We start from the raw sequence: 22466 nt of genomic DNA, 5'->3' as shown, positions 1-22466 counted from the left end.
TGGAGCAACTAAGCCCGTGCGCCACAAATACTGAGCCTGCGCTCTAGAGCCCACGAGCCACAACTACTAAGCCTGCGTGCCACAACTACTGACGCCCATGGGCCTAAAGTCTATGCTCCGGAACAAGAGAAACCACCACAATGAGAAGCCCACACACCGCAACGAAGAATAGCCCCTGCTTGCCGCAACTAGAGAAAGTCCGTGTGCAGCAGTGAAGACCCAATGCAGCTATACATACATACCTACATACACACCTACATATATACATACATAAATAAATAAGGGGATCAGTCCAAGAGGGCCAAGAATGAACTAACAGTAGGACTACCTCAAAGAATGGAAAAACCAAGAGGAGAAAATTATCCAAGGAACAAAATAAAACATTCCCCAAACTGAAGGATATGAATCTTCAAAGAGCCTGTTGAAAACGTGGCAAAATGAATGAAGAAAGACTCACATACCAAGGAATATCACAGAGAAATTTCAGAACATTGGGAATTAATGAGACAATCACAACGGTTTTCAGAAGTAATAAAGTTACAAAGGAACAGGAATCAGAATGGTGTTAATTTCTCAGTGGGCGCTAGAAGTTAGTAAACACTGCCTTCAAAATCTAGATGTAAAGTTACTTCTAACCTATAATTCTATACCCAAACCATCCATCAAGCATATGGATACAATAAATGTATTTTCAGGCATGGAAAATTTAACACCCAGGCACCTTTTCTTAGGAATCTGCTGAGAGATGCAATATGAGGGAGTAAATTAAGAAAGGAAGGAGAGGACTTCCCCAGTGGTTAAGATTCTGCACTCCCAAAGCAGGGGGTGTGGGTTCAATCACTGGTCAGGGAACTAAAATCCTACATGCCACAGGTGTGGCCAAAAAAAAGAGAGAGAGAAGGATACAAGATCCAGCAAACAAGAGGAGCAGGGCTAGGGGAAGTCTCAGGGTGACATCTGTGTCCTGTCCTGACTGGCATGGGAGGGCAAAGGCTGTGGGAGGAGGGCTCCAGGAAGGAAGATCATCTGATGAATCTGAGCACTGATAGCTACTGCTAGGCATCTGACAGGTCTATTGCAACGTTTAGGGAAAAAAAAAAGTATTGTATACAAAGAAAACCAAGTATATGAAAAAAAATAAGGTAATTATTAACCACAGGAAAACAAAATGTGTAAGAAAGGAAATTTACCACACAACTTATCAGTAGAAACAATTATAATATAAAAACTGACAAATGATTTAACCAAAAATTGTGAAATAACTCTATAGGTAGACTGGCGAGGAATAGTGAATAGGGTAGAGGTCAAAGTTGAATCCTAAATTACTAGTCAACAGAAAGATACTGTTTAAAAAAATGATAAATCAAGACACAGCTGATTAAGCATTTTAATTAGAAATACGGAAGTACGTAGCAGAAGAAACAAAATTACAGGATGGGGATTGGGAGGAGGAATGTGAGAGGCACAGGACTGATGTTCTTTCTGTTTAAGCCCTCCAGTAGTATTTTTACTGAGTAATTTAGTATTTGCCAGGCACAGCTTCCAGGTAACATTAAATGTATTGTCACTTTATCTTTATAACACTTATGAGGTAGATATTATTATCTTCCCTTTACAAATGAGGAAACTGAGTGAGGTACAGAGAGGTCAAGCAATTTGCACAAAGTTGCACAGCTTATAAGCAGCGGTGCTGGAACTGAACAAAAGCAGTCTAGCTCTAGAATCTGGGTTATACCTTGTAACTTACTGGCTATGGGTAAAATTAGGCTGAAAACACTCTGGTTTTGGTCCTGAGTTACTAAGAGGTTGGTGGGGCCATAAATAGAAAACAGAAGTCAGAAGGAAGCATGGGCTTTGGTGGGGGAGCTGAGCAGCTTAGGTTTAGATATACTGATAAGGTGTTGTCAAGTAGAGCCAGATAAAGGGGTGTAGGAGGGAGTCAGGAACATAGACTAGGAGAGGTTTGTGAGAATTAAACATGCCATGTAGTTCTTAGGTTTTTATCTATACACCTGCAGTAAATATTCTTAAGTCTCAGAATTCAAGATCAGTGTCCTATAACATTTTGCTCCCTAACTTGACAAACGATATTCTTACTAACTGCTGACTTAATTTTTCATTTCAAGTGGGCCAAATTTAAAAGGAATAATATACTCACTTAGGATGAAAATCAGGCCTAAATCCTTCAGGGAGCTGCAATTCATCCACATTTTCTAAATTCTTTGATAAGGCAGTATCTACAGAAACAAGAATTTTATATTATTATTCTTTAGTCCACAATATTTCTATAAATTTCAGTAATAAATTTCATTATAAATTTAGGTCAAAGAAATTTTAAAAAGTGGGAAAAATTCCCATTAATGAAAACCAATATAATATACATTCAAAGCATGAGAAACACTATTGCTCTGGATGACCTAGGTACCTTCTTCGGTCACCTGTGCTTCTCCTCAAAGTAAAGCCACTGGAATGTAGCTAGGGAAGGTAAGAAAAGGAAGAGTATGCTGTTTTGTTTCCTTATAAACCAATGGTATAAATTCTGCTCAGACTGCTTTCCCTCAAGGTCGGAAGTGCAGTGCATGTCTATCAAACTTGGGAAGCCTTTGGTAATGCCAACAATATAGTGAGTCAGCCCACAGAGAACAAAGCCAGCTCTTTCATGCTCAGTTACATCTCCCCCACCCCCAGAAGCTCTTCAATAAAATGGGGGAGAAAGTGAGAAGTATTTATCATAAACTTCACATGAGTTTGTGTGTTTTCAAGGAATAAGGAGTAATGTAGCAGATTCAAATTTAGTTCATTAAGACAAAGAAAATTAGAGAAAGTCAAATTTTAAAGTGAGAGGTTTCACTTTTAAAATATTTTAAAACAATTTATTCTGAAACTATATTTCCCAATGGTCTCAGACATTAGGGAAAAATGAAAGCAGGTTATCAGAACTTACTAGGAGTATTTTCTTCTTTCCTAAGAACCTGTAATGCTTTTATTTGCTGAGATATTGTTCTAATCCACTGAGTCAGATTTGGTTGGTCTGAAAAATGTAACCTGCTAGAAGAGATTATAGAGAGTGTTTAGTATTCTGTTGCTGCTTAGTTTAAGATACAAAAAGACTCCTTAAATGATCACAGGTATATTTTAGACATACTTCAAATATTAAAAAAACAAAAAAACAATAAAAAAACCTAGGGGAAATTTGTTGCTTTTTAAAAAGTCAGAATAGGTATTTACCAATGGAAATGAAAATATATTATTCGTCAATATGATGCTAATAATTATTAGCAACATATTGAATTATTTGTCAAATATTTCACTTTTTTGGTACTGGAATTTATTAGTATTTCTTAAATATCACAATCACCACACCACAGACACTATTTATTGAGTGCTTATTATACTGCAAGCACTTAGTTATGTTGTAAGCATTTTACAGTATTATATTTAATCCTCAGAATCGTTAATGAAATAGGTTATATTATTGTCCCCATTTTACAGATGAGGAAACAGGTTTAGAGCTATGTTACTTGACTAAGGCCATATATGGGACAGATGTGGCATTCAAACCCAGCTATATCAGACTCCACAGCCTGTGTTCTTTTAACAAATGTGCCATAACTGACTCTCCTGGGAAAAAAGCAAAACCTGAACCACAGAAGTGATTGTTTTCTCCTTACATGCAGAGAATTCTTAATCTAACAATGACTAATTTCTTTACCAGTTCAAATGCAGGTATAAGTCAGCACCATGATATGCTTTTCTGATTAAAATGCATGAGCTTACATGCACATCTAATGGTATTTTAAGAACACTGTGTGGTAGCATAGACTAAGACACCATGATTTTAACTCCTAAAATTGAAGAGAAAAAAACTGACCCTGCTTTATTTAAACCCAAATAGTACCACAGAAATAAACAGATGATTCATGTTCACAAAACTCAAATTAGTACTTGTGAATGTAAGACAGATACCATAAACTGAGTAATAAAGGTCAGGTTTGAAGAGGAGACACTATCAAATTCATATCTGAAATGAGTATGTCTAATACTCCTATTAGCTAAAAGTGCACTAAAAATTATGAAATAACAAAAACTTTGCATTTTAAATACACTAACAGATTTTCACTTTTTGGCCCAATTTTTGAATTGGCCAGTAAATTGCAAAAAATTATATTTAATTGTTAGCATGTTCAATAATGTCAGTTTGAGCTGCCCCTTCTCCCCCTATCAATTTACTGAGCATCTCTAAAAACGTATGAGGGAGATATTTAAAGTGGGGTCTTAGAAATAAAGGAGACAGTTTTCATGAACACATGGGAACTTTATACCCTTTATAGTGCTTACAGGTGACCAAGAAACTGTTAAATTTTAGCCTGTTCCTTTCTAAAAACCAAAATCATATTTCATAGGTCAGCTAGAAGAAATAACTAAATAAAAAGTTTGGAAAGTACCTGGAAAACATTATGCATTTACCTAGAGTGATCTCCTCACCCAGCTGTTGTTTATTATTTCATTACCTTCAAAGGAAACTAGTTCTTTGACATAAAGGTTTTATGAGCCAAAACTTACCTATTAAAAATATTTCTTGGAGGAAGCAGCAGAGGAATAACAGTATTACTCAAGCATTCACAAAGGGGACAAAGGAATTCTCCATTTTCTACATCATAGCTTGTATGTAAGCGTAATCTCTGTTGCCTTCGCTGTTCTTTAGCTTGAACGGAATCAAAATACCTTTACAATTAGAAAACATGAGGTATCAAAAACAATGGTAATTTTTAAAAATGAGAGCCACAAGCTTCAACATTTTAAATAATTTGTTTCCACAAAAAAAATCTAAAATTAAAATCTTGAAATGACCTGAATTATTTTTAACAGTGATACTTTAATTTTGAGTTGTTGTAATTACCAAAATGGGCTAAGAGTTTTAAAACAGGAGAATCAAAAAAAGACTGCGTTGCAAACAATCATTCACAATGTAGCATATTTCTTGGTCCCAGTGCTCTGCGGTTACTCCCCCAGTGTTGGTGACTACGTACTAGGGGCAGTTCATAACAACTCAATGAGCAGAGTACTAGAATAACAGCACTGATTTGTTGGTTTTGTGGAAGCATAGAAAGCACCAAAGTAGAATAAGTTTGAAGTTATCCCATCTTAGCTCAGGGAGCCATGACAATCTTAAGAACTAACCAGACAAGTGCTAGCATCTTCAGAATCAAGAGTTGTTCACCCTGGACCCAAAGAAAGACATATTTCTAGGGTTTATACCACTGTAAAAATCCTTTACTTCATCTAGTCTGTTAGATCCCCACATTAAAAAATACATTTGATATACTATGAAGTTTCTAAGTCACTCCTTTAAATGTAATGACAAAACAAATTAATTTTGTTATTTATTAGGCAGTAATACGGAGTTCTCTTCTTCAAACATCTTAAGTTCTTTCTCCGTTTTTCTAGAATGGAATTTCCTTTATTAAAAAATTTAATTTTGAGCCTTTGGATAAGCTTCTCTTGACTAATATTATGAATATAAATTACCTTTGCCAACAATGGGCATGCATAATGTGCCCACAGCTACCAGTATGTGTTCCACAAGACAGATCAGGGTGCATGAATAATGGATCATATTTTTCTGCATTATAAAACAAACAAAAAACAAAGCGAAAAACCAAGCATTTAATATTCCTATAACAAATGTACAACTTTAAACTGTGAAATCCTTACTAAGGGCCTGTAAACTTCAAATGAAATGCTAGTTTATACCTTTGATTTGAGGTACCAATAATTTATGCAAGACCCCGGATTATTCAGAATACAGGACTCTCTAATTTTCATTACCTTGAGCAAGTTAATGAAACATCCCTGAATTGTTAACTGAAACTGGAATCCCGTATTTAAGTACATCTAATCTTTTGAACATTTCACATTTTCAGGGCACCGAGAGACTCCTATTCCCCGAAAATGCCCTGAGCCTGAGGTAAAGGGATATTCTTCAGGGAGAGGTCTTTAATACCTTCAGGGCAGCTGGGTCACAATGATCTCTAACAAAAAAGATGTCCTGGCAGTAGAGGAGAATCTGCCTAAAGACAATCATGCAGAGACTAGCCACAATTACTATACCAGAGTCAAAGTTGCAGCAAAATATCTGGGACAGCAGCCCAGACAAGAGTAGGGAAAAATGGGAAATTGAGACAGTCTTCTGCTCTGGTACTGATTTTTTATATTTCAAGGAGATGAAAAATGAAGACAAACATAAAGTGGGTAGCCGGCTTCTTCGGGAATTCTTGGAATTCTCTACATAAATTAGTATAATCTTAGAAATTCCCTAACATTAAATTACTCAAGTTTCAATCTGCTTTATATAATAGAACAGTACAAATTTCACAGCATAAAGAAAATCTTTTATGATATAAATTGTGAAAGCATTAAAAAAATCCACTTATAGCCAAGTACTAAATACAACTGGTGACTTTATCTTCAGCCTGGAATGAAATTTGTAAATCGCCTAGTACAAATGATCATTTCTTAAGGTGAAGCTGACCAATGTATCTTAACTAGGGTGCTTGAGAGCCACACTGTGAAGATTTTCATTATAGAGAAAAGGCAAACTTACCAGTGGTCTCTCAAACCTCCTTCCAATCATACAATGTGAAAAGCACTGGCTAAATAAGTGCTTTGGAAATTAAAACACAGTTCCTACTCTCAAGAAGTTTACTGGCTGGTATCATTAAGGCATGTGCACACATAAACAAATGTAAGAGTAGAAACATAAAAGTATCTGTGGTGGACACAATAAGGTGCAGCCCAGAAGCCCCTGCAGGAATGAATTACTTACTCCCTCAGCTGTTAGAAGAGGGCACTCAACCGTTATCCCTCTTTAAGGGACTCTGCTCAGGGTCACACTACTTTGATCAAGGTCACACCTCTTTCCAGAGGTAGGCCACAAACAGTCACTGATCAGTGTCAGGGTATGAAGACCCAGCCCCCTTGCCCCAACTTGGGACACCTCTGAAGGGCCATCCAGCTCCAGAGCTCCCATGGGGTTGGCTAAGGTCTTCTGGGGACTGCATCATAGCTCAACTTCTCCCTTTGCCCAAACCTGCTTCCTTCCCGTCCATTCCATAGATGTTGATCCCAAGACTCTCTCTTTTTTTTTTTGTGGTACGCGGGCCTCTCACTGTTGTGGCCTCTCCCATTGCGGAGCACAGGCTCTGGACACGCAGACTCAGCGGCCATGGCTCACGGGCCCAGCTGCTCCGCGGCATGTGGGATCTTCCCAGACCGGGGCACGAACCCGCATCCCCTGCATCGGCAGGCGGACTCTCAACCACTGCGCCACCAGGGAAGCCCCCCAAGACTCTCTTGAATAACATCCTGCACTGCATGGTAATCTCTATCTCAATAATCTAAATGAGAATCTGGCTCAAGGACAGCTTCTCACAGGGGTGACTCACACCACTGTTCTCAAGGGATTCCACCCTGGATCTATCTATGAGATAAAATAATTATTGAGATAAAATAATTATTGTTATTTCAGTGTCAACTAATTATTGGACTTTACAAATGTGAAGAATGGGAAAGACTGTTAAGTACCAAAGTACATTAATGAAACAAAGAACAGCTTTCTTTTGAATCCCTGCTATTTATCAGCTGCGTAATTCAGGCATAATACTTAACCTTCTGGAGTGTTTCCACATCTGTCAAGTGAGGAATTCCTGTCTAAGTTACCTGTTCAAGATACCACCAAGCCTACAGTTATTATTAAGTTAATAAAATCTCTGTATATCACCTACCATACTATGTGGCAGTCATTAGTAATAGGGAGGATGAGGATATAGCTATGACTTACCTGGATCCTGAATGAATTTACTTCTGTTTTTTGATAATACAGTTGATCTCTGAACAAATGCTGCCAGGACCATTGCCCTGCTTTCCACCTTGACCTCTTGCTCTTCTTGACACAATATACAGGTAACAAATTGTCTTTGTTCAGGGACCCGAGTTTGTGCTGGGCCCAATGCCGTATGAGTCATATCTGAAACCATAGGGCTGCAATAAAAAGGTTAGGAGTATAATTAATGAGCCTAAGAAGTTTCTATAGAATCATAAAACAGTAGATTCTAGGTAAGTAGAAACATATTTAAAACACGCAGTTTTTTGTGTTTTTTTAAAAAAATTTATTTATTTATTTGGCTGTGCCAGGTCTTAGTTGCGGCACGTGGGATCTTTGATCTTTGTTGGGGTGTGCGGATCTTTAGTTGCGGCATGTGAAGTCTTAGTTGTGGCATGTGGGATCTAGTTCCCTGACCAGGGATCGAACCCAAGCCCCCTGCATTGGGAGCACAGAGTCTTAGCCACTGGACCACCAGGGAAGTCCCTAAAACACACAGTTTTGATGACTTGATTTGAGAGACCCAAGTCTTTCATACGTATCAAAACCATGTCCTTCAATCCTCATAGCAATCCAATATGCAACACATAAGTCAGACACGAAGTTAACTGAGCCCAGTGTATTCATTCTTTTATGAATCTCAAGGGTCTTCTGTATAACTTACATTTTAAGCATACATATGAATTCTCTTATCTATAGTCAAGAGACATGCTCATGATCATATGCGAATAAACTCAGATTTCTAAGATTAAGTCCTCTAACTACGAGGCCACAAAATTTATCTATCAACTCTTCTAAGTTATTCTATGATTAAGTGTACTTATACAGAAAAAAAAACCAAACATCTTCCTCAGTTGAGAACCATGGTCAAGAGTTTCAAAAATTGTGATTAATTTTTACCTATTATCAAGAACAGCAGAGATAGAGGCATCCAGTTCTAATGTCTGCTGAAAGAGTTCTTTGTTCTCATCAATAAAGTGCCGCTGCATCTCAGACATCTGGGCCATGATCTTTTCTCTGCGCAGTCTGGCAATCTCAGCTTTTCTCTTCCTCTCAGCTTTGTCTTTGTCTCTCGAACTCTGAAATTACGCTTCATTTAGTTAGACCATTAGAGGCTAAATGCATATTTTTTCCCCCAAAGCAGAAACATCTTTATTGTAAATACTAATTAAAAACTATTCTATAATCTCACTTATCTAAACAAAGAGAAAAGATTTCTTAATCAACCTAACATGTTAAAAGAAAAAAAAAAAGGCAGTCCAAAAAGACAGCTACAAAAATATAAATAAATAGTGGCACACTTCTTGGGATTTACGTGTTTGTGAATAATATCAACTACCAACTTACTGCAGATAAATTTAATTGTTTATAGTGAGCTTGCCACAATTTTTCAGTATTACCACACTTTACATCTTATACCTCTTCCATTATGGTTCCTTCTGTCTCTGCCACAGGACTGGTGGATGAACTCTCCCTTATCTTCTTAATGGCATTAAAAGTCTATGAAAAAAAATATCGTTATTCTGAAGCTATGAAACATTATAAAAATTTAAAGATAAACATTTAATATTTCTCACAAAAAGCAGAGTGATGCAGGAAATTTTACCTTTAATATCCACCTAATCATATCTTTGTGGACTTCTAGGTAGGGAGCATTTTGTAGTGTTTCCAGCATAGCTAGTATGCTAGGAGAGTTGTTTGGTGCTTCACCAGGTTCTGAGGTGGAAGAAAAAAAGGGCACACGAACAACAGCTAAGACTTCATAGTGCTTATTACTATGCACAAGATAAATGAAGTTGCTTATAACATTTGCCCATCATTTGCCCATCATTTGATTACAGTTCAACTTAGAAATTTTCAATACCTCTCGAAATGTGACATATTTGTATTTTACAAACAAGTTGTTAACAACTAGAATGCTTTAATCATTCAAAACTGACATCTTATACCAAATGATTATTTTAACATAGCCTCTAGCAAAATTAAAAACCCAGCTGAAAGGCCTACCTGAGATTTTACAAGTCTAAGAAAATGAATCAGGATTAGAGGAGTCCATGTGTATATAACATGTATCTATTTGTTTTGACCTTTTCTTTAAAGAAAACCTAGATTCAAAATAAAACAAATTTCTTCCTCTATGGATTTTTTATTTTGAGAAAAAGATACAAAAAGTCCGTTACTCTCAGGAATACATTTAATCCAATATTAGCTAATTTAGTTTTATAGTTGGAAATATCCAATTATTAATTTTCTTGATTTAAGAAACATTTCTGGCAAAATATTACTCTTTCCTAAGAGGTTAAGAGACCAAACTATGTGATCTTTTTAAAAAAATGTAATTTAATTTAATTTAATTGTTATTTTTTTTGCCGCACCACATGGCTTATGGGATCTTAGTTCCCTGACCAGGGACTGAACCTAGTTCCTCAGCAGTGAAAGCTCCGAGTCCTAACAACTGGACTGCCAGAGAATTCCCTGAACTATGTGATCTTTAATATCCTTCCAGATCTGAAATTGGGTAGCTGTGGATTAGGGATCTGACTCTAAATAGTTTGTCTTTTGTTTGTATGTACGTATGCATGTATTTATTTATTTATTTATGGTTGCACTGGGTCTTTGTTGCTGTGTGCAGGCTTTCTCTAGTTGCTGTGAGCGGGGGCTACTCTTTGTTGCAGTGCGCTGGCTTCTCATTGCGGTGGCTTCTCTTGTTGCGGAGCACAGGCTCTAGGTGCGTGGGCTTCAGTAGTTGTGGCACATGGGCTCAGTAGTTGTGGCTCGCAGGCTTAGCTGCTCCATGGCACGTGGGATCTTCCTGGCCCAGGGCTTGAACCCATGTCCCCTGCACTGGCAGGCGAATTCTTAACCACTGTGCCACCACAGAAGTTCCAATAGTTTGTTTTAATTATATAAAATGTTTAAAGAGAAATAGGAGGACTGTCTAGAGAAAATGATGATTGTTGAAAGAAAAAGAAAGAAAGAAGCAAAAGAGAACCTGAGATCAAATGAAATTAGGGAGTTTTCTGTGTGGTTATCCCAAAGTAAAAAAACTGCAGATAAAGAAGGTACAACAGATACATTGTTAATGTTAATCGATAGAAAGAAACACTGGCAGAGAAAAGAGCTGGGAAAGGCTGGCATCCAAGAACATAGTCTTCAGTGGGGAAAGACAGCTCCCCTTCTTCCTCCCACTTACCTGGATGTGGGCAAAAAGGGAAAAATAGAGATTTAGCAGCAACCAGGACTATTCCTCCTCATCCCCCAGTGGAACCTACTATTCTCATAGTCATTATCTTTTAGGAAGAAATGGCAGAGAACACAATACTAAACAAAGTTACAGAAATACTCCCTTGCAATCAAGGAATTCAGAAATTCCTATTATACCACCACAAATTCACTTAAGCATCTCAGCAAATCACTGATTGCAGGTCTAGAGCAGGGAAAGTACAAGATGAGCCTCAGACACCTTTTGTGCCAGAAAGCAAGGTGGTGCTCAAATACTAATGGGGTTGGGTCAAAAGGACACAGAACCAATTGAACAGACTCCCACTGCCCAGAAGTGGCACAGTTTGAGCATCAAAAGGAGTATTGATTATAACTGACTATAAAACACTGAAAAAAAACCCATGAGTAATATTAAAAAACAAAAGAACCACAAAAATACGTAAGCAAACAAAAAAATTTCACAGTTGCCACTACTTCAGGTAACTATTAGAACAACTGCTTATTCTGAAGATTAATAAAGGAAACGTTTTTATTTAGAGATGAAATATTATGACATCTGAAACAAATGGTTCAGGGAATTCCCTGGCAGTCCAGTGATTAGGACTCTGTGCTTCCACTGCAGGGGGCCCAGGTTCGATCCCTGGTTGGGGAACTAAGATCCTGCATGCTGTGCAGCACAGCCAAAAGATAAATAAACAAAAAACCAAATGGTTCAAAAAAGTGTTCAAACATAAAGCAAATATAGCAAAACACTAACTATTGAATCTAGGTGGCAGGTATATAGATGTTTACTGTACAACTCTTCCAACTTGTCTGTATGTTTGAAATTTTAATATTAAAAAGCTAGAAAAAATATTTCTTTGGTCTTCTCAAAAAAAGTCACGTTACTCTATATAAAATGTAATACTCTATAGCTAATTTTCTTATTTTCATTACTTTTTATAAGATAATAGCAACAATTTAGAAGTGAAATCCTAATAGCACACTCTGTGTTTTTAAAAGTATATACTAGAGTTTAAATTTATGTGCTATACTGATTTCAAACTAAGGAATCCTCATTACTGTTTCCTGTTTATGAATTAAAATTTATGTTTTTAAAGTATGGGTAGGCCCTAAGTATTTTTATAAAAATGTATCAGGATCTGATATAATACACAGGTGAATACAGACAGCCTCAGAAATTTGGATTCAATGTAACCTACTTAAAACTTATATAATCAAATAAAAGAGGTTATACTACACTTAAAAATCATGGACATGTTGAGTTACTTTAGTAAAAACTGTATACATACTCGATATCTTCTGAGTGAAGGTAAATGTTACTACATGCTCCTCCATGACGTTCTCTAAATGCTGTTTTTCTTCTTGTAGTGCCATTCCAATTAAATGTAACACCTAAAATACAAGATGTTTTTTAACTTTTAGTGAAACAAAAATCAAGTACATATTTTTATAAGAAATTAAAAAAAAATCACTATTGAAAAAAGATAAACTATTAAACACTAAGTGCAGTAAAAATTAATTCCAAGTACCAATTTTCATGAAATCCAAACTCTAAAGTTCATTTTCTAATAAAGAATTCTCAGCAAGGAAACAAAAATTTCTATTTCAGCTAGGAAGAATATTCAATTGCAAACTCTTAGGGTAAGTTAAAATTACTAACAGCTGTGACCAGCAATCCATATAATTTTCAGTTTTATTCCATCCCTACACTACAGTCTTAAAAATCACTGCTTCTAAGAATCAGTGGCCAAATAATTAGACCTGAAATCATCTATCATGCAATGATCTGATCTATAATACTCCTAGTTCAATTTCTCTAAGGACTAAAAATCTTAATCATCTAAGAGACACACTTTTATCTCTAATGCCATATCATTTATAAAGATGTTCAGCATACCTCATGAAAAACTCCTTACTAGACTTCTAAGAATATAACTACACTAATCTATTTGCACTTTTATTGTTCCTTATCCTGCTCCCCAATTTTTGAAGGAGATAATGCATGTGGTGTCTCTGTATCGTTCCCTAAACATAGGGCTACTGTGGTTGTCAGACTTGGAAGAACTAAGTTAGCCTGAATGACATAAAGCAAATGTATATATAAGATAAATGATGTTCATTCCTCTTTTCTCCATCATTTCCCATACATCTTTTGCTCATATAATACTGATGGTCTCCAGTATACTGCAACTCTATGCTTTTACATTTTTAGTGTATGTTTGTAAACTGGAGGAGGGTATACATATATAAATATCTTAGCCAATGAGATACTTGAGCCTGCTGAGGCAAGGGGAGGAACAGTAGCTTTGAAGGAAGGCTCTGGAGGAAGGCTCACCTTCATCTGAATTCTGGCTTCACTGCTTTCAAGTCTCACTAAGCCTAACTTCATCATCTTCAAAATCAAAAGAAAAAAAAAAAAAGCTTTCCTCTAGAGTTTTGAGGGTTACAAATATGGTACATAAAAGTGCCTAGCATAGAATAAGGCACAGAGTAGGCTAACTGTATTAACTGAGTATTATTATTATGTTACTTACTAGTTGGGTAACATGGACAAGTCTATCTCACTGAAACTTGCCTTCCTCATCTATACAGTGGAAAAACTATCTACTGATACTCATAGGGGTATTACATGGATTTAATGAGATAATAATTTATGAATGACTGACATTAAATCTATAAAGTAAAATACAAACAAGGTTCTAGACTTGCCACTAATTAGTTATAGGAGCGTAAGTCTCTGACTTTCAATTTCTTCAACTGCAAAACATAAGTATTAATGAACTCACAGGTTTTTAAAGAGAATTAAGTGAAAGCAAATGCAAAGATAACACATTATACAAATATCAGAGTACTGTATAAACAAAGACATATCAGGACCAATAAATGAGAGCAGATCTGCCAACAAGACCAAGGTAACCACAACCATGTGGTGTAAAAAAATCTGCCAGGGGCTTCCCTGGTGGCGCAGTGGTTGAGAGTCCGCCTGCCGATGCAGGGGACACCGGTTCGTGCCCCGGTCCGGGAAGATCCCACATGCTGCGGGGCGGCTAGGCCCGTGAGCCACGGCCGCTGAGCCTGCGCGTCCGGAGCCTGTGCTCCGCAATGGGAGAGGCTACAACAGTGAGAGGCCCGCGTACCGCAAAAAACAAAAACAAAACAAAAAAAACCTGCCAGGCTCTCATTTTTATGGTCAGACACAAACAGTAACAAAATACTATATTTCGAATTAAGTTAACACTACATTTTATCCTAAGTTTCCTGTGTACAGATATTGACAGGAGTATTTTGTATTTTGGTTTTTACTACAAGACCACTAAAATATAAATAATAAATGTCTTCAAACTTACCCTTTGCAGCATGGACTCAGACCAGACATGTCCGTTATGTTCTACAGTCCATTGCAATACTGTTCTCATGATTAACAACATGACATCTGACTGCAAAATGTTAACCAGACTTGCAAACAGAGGGCAGAATGGGGGCAAAACTGGAGGTGGAAGTGCTGAAAATAAAGTTATAATTGGCTTCTTTTGTAGAACATGCTTTAAAAAACAAATGAACAAAAAAAACAGCAAAAAACTATCCCTTTGTTACATACTTTTGATAGTCTTCAAAGAATATTCATTTACACACATCTTAAAGCTATATTTTACCCTCTCAGGTCAGTCAAATGCATAAAAACAGCTCTGTAAGTAGCAGTAGTACAAAAGAAGGCCTTTCTTTTCCCTAGAAATGTCTTACGATCCGAGATAAAACCATTAACCCAAAGGTGACTCAGTACAGACTATGTCTATATTAGCATATTTATTAGCCCTTGAAAGTTCACTCATGGGGCTTCCCTGGCGTCCAGTGGTCAAGAATCCACCTTCCAATGCAGAGGACGTGGGTTCAATCCCTGGGTGGGGAACTAAGATCCCACATGTTGCAGGGCAACTAAGCCTGTGCACCGCAATTACTGAGCCCACATGCTCTAGAGCCCAGGCACCACAACTAGAGAGCCTGCGCGCCACAACTACTGAGCCCACACGCTCTGGAGGCCGTGTGCTACAACGAAGAGCCCACGTGCTACAATGAAAGGTCCCGCATGCTGCAAGGAAGATCCCACGTGACGCAACTAAGACTCAAATCAGCCAAATAAATAAATTAAAAAAAAAAAGCTCACTCAGAAAGCTTATATTTAAATCTACCACTTCATTAAGAATCATCATCATAGTCAATAGAAAACAATGTTTAACAAGTAAAAGAGACTGAAACGAGATTTGGGGAAAGATTAAAAATACCTGTATCTTCCTTATTTTGTCTTTTCAATTTCCGTTGGGCTTCCTCTGCCTAATAAAAATGAATGTAATTTGGACAGGGAATTAGTAACATGAAACAATTTAATATCCAAAACTACTGATATATGTTAATCTTTGCCATACTAACTTCTGATTTTAGAAGATTTCTATCCTTAGTTTTGCAACTCCCCCGAAACTGGTATCAAGGTTAATTTCCCCCTGCCACTAAGAGAATCCCCCCAAGTGGATTCTTTCTTGATTTAAAATGCAGGGGAAGGGCTTCCCTGGTGGCGCAGTGGTTGAGAGTCCGCCTGCCGATGCAGGGGACACGGGTTCGTGCCCTGGTCCGGGAAGATCCCACATGCCGCAGAGCGGCTGGGCCTGTGAGCCCTGGCCGCTGAGCCTGCGCGTCCAGAGCCTGTGCTCCGCAACGGGAGAGGCCACAGCAGTGAGAGGCCCGTGTACCGCAAAAAAAAAAAAAAAAAAAATGCAGGGGAAACATGCACCAACCAAAACCAAAAACTTATTCAGATTTGAGCTTTATTTCATGCATCAAACACTAATACACACTGCTATATATAAAATAGATAACCAACAAGGACCTACTGTATAGCACAGGGAACTATACTCAATATTCTATAATAACCTATAAGGGAAAAGAATCTGAAAAAGAATATATATATATATGACTGAATCACTGTGCTGCACACCAGAAACTAACACAACATTGTAAATCAACTATATTTCAAAAAAGCAAAAACAAAAACAAAACCCCAGAAAACTAATAAACAAAAGCTTCATGTTTAAGTTTCATTTACTGCCATTTATTGAAAACTTATTTTTAAGAGCAGACTGCTAAAAGGCAAAATTTAACCCTCTAAGAATGATCAGGAAAATTCCTTAAGTCACCATGGAAAAGCATAATGTTAAGTACTAGCAATTCTGAAATGAGTGTAAAATAGGTTAACTGATTAGAATACACGTTGATGATATCTTCAAAAGCCAATAAAATACATACAATTAGGTATGTGTGGGTATGTATATAATTATATAGATCTTTTTTATGTACGCATAAAATAGGGGAAAACCCCAAATGCTACGTGGTGGTATAGGTAATCTGTACTTTCTTCTTTATACCTTTTCATATTTTCCAAATTTCCTACAATAAAAATGTGTCCTTTTTCAATCTGTAAAAGGCAGTAAAAGTTGTTTAGGAAAAAACAAAATAAAAACAAAAAAACTCCAAGCAACCCTTTCTCAGTACACTTTTAATTTTCTCAATTACCTTGGACTGCTCTGCCCTTGAAAAGTGATAGAAATACAAATTGAACTCTTTGGCACATTCTGGTTTCAGTTCATACATGCCTCGTCCTGTTAATCCAGGTTTCCTTTGGGGGGGAAAAAAAATTCTTAAATCTCATATACTGTTGGTGAATGTAAGCTGGAACTACTTTCTGTGGGTTCATTTAATCATCTACATCCAAAGCTTCATGTGCAGCCACTTTATCTACACGTCCACCTGGAATTTATTCTAACTGGACAAGTGAATGTGATGGTCACTGTAGTGACAACAATTCAAAGTCTAACAACAGGGGACAGGTTACACACATTATGGCATCTCCAAACAACTGAACACTATTAAAATTGATGTTAACTTGTATATTTTGACATGTAAAGATGTCTGTGATAAGTTCTACCAAGTGAAAAAAAGCAGATGCAATTTTAGGGTTTAGAGAATCTTTTCTATAATTTTTTCTATATTTTCCCTAAAAATATGTATTGTTTTTAAAATCAGCAAAAATAAAGACAATGCCATTGGAATGAGGAGCACAGAAAAAGCAGGATTAAGAAACTGCCTCAACAACCTTAAGGGATAGATTATTGACAGTTTACTGATTGGACACCGAAGAAAGCATTATTCAGAGGCTATCCCACAATTTAGGTGGCACATTCAAATGGAAAGGAAGAAAGCACAATGCATTTACTCAGATCACCTGCTCAGGTTAGTTTCAATTACCTGAAACTATCAGCTAGGGAACACCTGAAAACTAAAAATCCTCATAAAGCTACTTGAAGTTGCTAAGTGCAGGGCTAGATCATAAAAGTAAAATGTCAGTGAGAAATCTAGTTCAGAATTATATGTTTCAAAGTGGTTGTCACTCTCTGAAAACAACAATTTTATTCTCAGTTCCATCAAGGGGAACACTCTAAGAAAAATTAATGTATAAAATAAAATTGAATGTGAAAAAGCAGAAAATAAACTCACTTGAAATGGGCAACTGCTTCAATTACACTCTCCATGCCAGTTTCCTTGTTCTCCTAAAGGGTACAGGAAACAAATTAAGTGTGTTTCATGTTAATAACTGCTAGCACTCTGGGCATTGTGCTTTTAACTCATTAAGCTTCATACAGCAATGGTATAAAGCAGATATACTATTCTCCTGATTTTTACAAATGAGGATTCTATAGTAAACATAATGATTAATAGGCAGTTGGGGAAATTGAGTTGGTAAGCTAACATTCATTCAGATTGATATAATTAAAAACAAGTTACTACCATATGGAATCAATGTGACAGCTTTCAAAAGGAATAAAATAAAAACACACAGTACACATAATGTTTAAATTTTATATTTAAAATTTATATATTTGCAATATTTTGTGAAATAGCTACACTAATTTCTTATCTATTTTTGTTAAAACATCATTTCCCAAATCATATCCCATTCACGACAAGCTGTTCATAGGAATTCTGTGAAATATTCTCTGGTCAAAAATGTTTGGTAAATATAGATGCCATCACTTTGTACAAGGCAGTTACACTTTTAAAATACTGTTTGAGGGCTTCCCTGGTGGCGCAGTGGTTGAGAGTCCGCCTGCCGATGCAGGGGACAACCAGTTCGTGCCCCGGTCCGGGAGGATCCCACATGCCGCGGAGCGGTTAGGCCGGTGAGCCATGGCTGCTGAGCCTGCGCGTCCAGAGCCTGTGCTCTGCAGCGGGAGAGGCCACAACAGTGAGAGGCCCGCGTACCGCAAAAAAAAAAAAATAAATAAAATACTGTTTAAAATTTTATTTCTTCCTTATTCCAATGGTCTAAATGAAACTGTAATTGTTTCCTCATTTCCTGCATTAAAAAGTACATGTATACACAACTAGAAATGGAAATGGCAAAAGTAGCCCATTAGCAAAGACCTATTAAAAAAAGTACATGTAATTTTTATTCTGACTAGATATTCAGTGATATTAAAAAAATCATTAATTATTTTTTTTAGGTGTGATAATTGGCATATGCATAGGTTTTTCTAAAAGCTAGTATCTTTTTGATCAACCTTGGCACTACTGACATTTGGACGAGATAGTTCTTTGTTGTGGGAATCTGTCCTGTGCACTGTAGGATGTTCAGTAGTATACTGGCCTCTGCTGAATGGATGCCAGTAGCATCACACACCCTGCCCTGAGTAGTGACATTGCCAAATGCCACCCCCCCGGGGGGTGAGGCAAAATCATCCCTGGTTGAGAACCACTGTTTTAGATATATACAATTCTATTTATAGATGAAATGGTAAACCTGGTATTCTCTACAAAATAACCCAGTGAGGGTGTAGAAATCAGTGGCTGGGGTATAAATAAAATAAGATTGGTCATCTGTTGAAGCTGGTGATGGTTCACTATACTATGTTTTCTATTTCTATAGATGTTTCAAGTTTTTCAAGTTTGAAATAATACAAAGTTTAAGAGAAGTATTACAATGCAACAAATAAAGGTTTAAATCCCAGAAGAATGAACATTAAGGTTAAGAGTTTTGATCTATGTTTCAAATTTGGGAAAACATTTTGAAAAGCCTTGATGAAAATAAAGTCCTTTCACAACTGTAATCTGGGTTTCTGAAAAGCCCCAGGGCTGAAAAGTAGGTGGCAGAGGAACTTAAGATCCTGGCAGTAAAAATAGTTACAACTGAATCTATGAATGCCCATATGAATATTAATTTACATTCACTAAAATGAGAGAGATGGCTTAGCATAGTCTTTGGATGCTTTAGAAGGAAAAAACTCTAGCAAACTTTAGTCAACACAGCTGAGTAGGTATTTCTAGGTTATAAAGTGTTATCTCTACCCATGGCAACTTTGTACTAAACACCCTATAAAAACCCCTCTTTAATGGATATATAAATTCCATTCTAAGGAACAGGTATTTTTCTTTTTTAAAAATAATTAATTAATTAATTTTATTTTTGGCTGCGTTGGGTCTTCGTTGCTGTGCGTGGGCTTTCCCTAGTTGCGGCGAGTGGGGGTTACTCTTCGTTGTGGTGCACAGGCTTCTCATTGCCGTGGCTTCTCTTGTTGCGGAGCACGGGCTCTAGGTGCACAGGCTTCAGTAGTTGTGGTGCGTGGGCTCAGTAGGTGTGGCTCACGGGCTCTAGAGCACAGGCTCAGTAGTTGTGGCGCAGGGGCTTAGCTGCTCCACGGCATGTGGGATCTTCCTGGACCAGGGCTCAAACCCATGTCCCCTGCATTGGCAGGTGGATTCTTAACCACTGTGCCACCAGGGAAGTCCTGGAACAGGTTTTCTTTTATTCAGCATCCTTATTTCTTTCAAGGCTTCATTGTAAATGATTCTATTCCTAGGCTGCTTTCCACTCCCAGTCCCTAGTATTCTCTTTTTCTAATTATTTCTAGTAAGAGTGACTAGAGTTATACATGTTCTAGAACTGTTGTTTTTACAATTATGGAAAAGGTACAGAGAAGTAAATCTATACATACTAGACTGGTAGGTAGGGAAGGATTTCCATAATTTTCTTTTCTTAAACTGCAGGTACTTACATCTTCAGGTAAAGACTTTACCAATTCACTATGAGCCATAGGTTTGATGCTCAACTGATGGATAATCTCTCGTTTAATCTCATCTGTAGCATTTACCTGTCCAACTCCAGGACTAAATCTCTCTCCTGTCAACAGTGAATAAGTACATATACACACACTTAACAATCATAATACTTATAAGTGATATCTATTTATAAGTCATGCAACACAGTGTATTTTTCTTTCTGTGCAATGGGAAAGCAATGACTGGTCTGGCAACAAGGTAGGGTGAGAACAGCTCCTAACCATCTTTCTGAGTCTCTGACACAACAGGTGAGTGTAGTCTTCAGTAACGGAGAGAGAACTCTGGTTGCTGTTTTGAAAGAATGGGATCAGAAGGTGGGAAAGGATTAGAAGTAGTCAAGAATTGGTACAGCAGTAGCTGTACTAGCAGCCTAGGTAGGAGGGAGAGCCTTCCTTTGTCCTTTTATCTAGTGGCAAATAAGATATCACCTTCTGAGACCTTCTTCATTGGTATTACCTCCTGACAGTAGCCAGGATTCTCTGCTCTATGGACTGTAGAGAGACTGAAATAGTACGGGAGGTGGGAGAAAGTAAAGGATAAAAGAATAGGAAAGATGGAGGCAACAGGACTGAAAATTTAGGTAATAAGAAAAAAAAAATCTGTGTCTATTAGCCATAGGTCTCATATTAACTTGGAATTTTCATATCTGAAGTCAAGAGGACACTTCTGTACCACAAAACCATGGGAAAAACATAGCTAAGATATAAAGTAACTGTAAATAGCTCCTAAATATCCTATTCTTATTTGCTAAATTCTCCTGTCCCCCGTTTTATTCCCAACACAGTCTTCTAGTTTATCCTGCTTTAGCAGTTGTCCTCTCTCCTTCCAAAGGACCACAGTGCTGTTTCTCTCATCATTACAGTAACCAGAGGGGAGATAAAAATAAACACTCTCATCTCCTTCCCCTAAAACTGAGTAACTGCTCAAATAGAGGAAACAGTTCAGATTCTAAACTATTTGATACCACAAAAGTCAATATAATACATAAATGTTCCAAAAGATCCAAACTTACCAACAAGCATTATAATGAGGTAGAGCATTTCTTCTATTAGAGTGTTGTTCTGCTGAACTAAATCCTGTAACAATCGGGGGTAGTGGGAGAAAGTTCATAGATAAGAATAAGAATACTGTATTACCTCAGATGATCAAAATAACCAAAAAGAATGAAAGATGCTTCTCTAACAGTGTGTTGTGGTCTCATAAAGCATGCTCTTACCTTATGAGTAGTCTCAGAACTAATTTTTTTTCCATAGTCTGGAGTACTGAAAATCTGGTGAAGTTCAAAGCGGCTAAGCATTATCATCAGGAAATGATTTGGATCCATCATGGAGACACCTGTCTTTTTTAAAAATGTTTGAGATAAAGGAAAAGAGGAAGGTCAAAAGGGCTACTAAACAACTAGTGAGAGATATTTTGGCTTGCGCAAGAGAAAGCAGCTTACTCGTTCATCCATTCCAATAAAAGATGAAAACCCATTTAGCCGCAATCTCTACTTGTGGTAGCTACAAGTATGGACAGGGATCTATGCTGGTAAAACAAATCAAAACAAAACACTCCCTAAACCCACATATCATAATCCCTATAAATTCAGTTCAAAGATTTGTGTCAGGGCTATCTTACCACTGCCAGGTGTATGGACAGAAATGTGGTATGGTAATAAAACTTCTAGCATTTAAAACAATATGTATCATATTAAACTCTTATCAAGAACTCAAACTAATTTTTAGTGATAAATGCTATACTAAGTGAAATGACAGCTTTTTAATATTAGTTTTAATTCTCCTATAATTCTTGTATAGCTTCTCAATCAACTTGAATTTTAATTTATCTTGAACCAATAATTTTTTTTTTGAATTTTACATTTTGTAACTTTTTCTATAATTTCTAAATCCATTCAGCAATAATATGGAAACACTACTTTGTGACAAGCACTGTGCTATGTAAAATGGACATAAAAAGGAACAAGATAAGAGTTGCCACAGTTTAGTGTAGGGGACAAAAAGTAAATAGGCAACTACAATCCAGACTTATGAATGCTATGGTGGGGGTAAGCATCATGCTATGGGCCCTCCCAAAAGGGACACAAAGCCACATTTTAGTGTGTCAGGGAAGGCTTCCTGGAGAAAGTGACTCTAAACACGAAGACACACAGGACAACATTATATGTGGTAAACAGAAAAGGAAGCAGGTGGGGTGG

At 37.1% G+C, this 22466-nt stretch overlaps 1 protein-coding gene across 4 annotated transcripts in view; it reads right to left on the bottom strand.

Annotated features, from left to right (window-relative positions):
• Positions 1–22466, bottom strand: part of UBR2 (ubiquitin protein ligase E3 component n-recognin 2) — a gene marked incomplete at its 5' end in the record, with an annotated part of 114459 nt that overhangs the window by 23602 nt on the left and 68391 nt on the right. For 3 of the 4 annotated variants that reach the window (XM_079713355.1, XM_079713356.1, XM_079713354.1), the window contains 16 exons: positions 2159–2237; positions 2945–3048; positions 4564–4725; positions 5530–5623; positions 7841–8040; positions 8783–8961; positions 9302–9382; positions 9489–9598; positions 12397–12499; positions 14455–14609; positions 15388–15436; positions 16670–16772; positions 17651–17703; positions 20206–20330; positions 21282–21345; positions 21486–21608. In XM_079713355.1, coding sequence (XP_079569481.1) covers positions 2159–2237; positions 2945–3048; positions 4564–4725; positions 5530–5623; positions 7841–8040; positions 8783–8961; positions 9302–9382; positions 9489–9598; positions 12397–12499; positions 14455–14609; positions 15388–15436; positions 16670–16772; positions 17651–17703; positions 20206–20330; positions 21282–21345; positions 21486–21608 — 1784 coding nt within the window. The remainder of the gene's footprint in view (positions 1–2158; positions 2238–2944; positions 3049–4563; positions 4726–5529; positions 5624–7840; positions 8041–8782; positions 8962–9301; positions 9383–9488; positions 9599–12396; positions 12500–14454; positions 14610–15387; positions 15437–16669; positions 16773–17650; positions 17704–20205; positions 20331–21281; positions 21346–21485; positions 21609–22466) is intronic. The other variant, XM_079713357.1, reaches the window with a different exon arrangement.

This window comes from Hyperoodon ampullatus, assembly GCF_949752795.1.
Source record: "Hyperoodon ampullatus genome assembly, chromosome: 10".
Classification (NCBI taxonomy): domain Eukaryota; kingdom Metazoa; phylum Chordata; class Mammalia; order Artiodactyla; family Ziphiidae; genus Hyperoodon; species Hyperoodon ampullatus.
The sequence above is the reverse complement of the archived record's forward strand: the minus strand, read 5'-3'. Positions and strand labels throughout refer to the sequence as shown.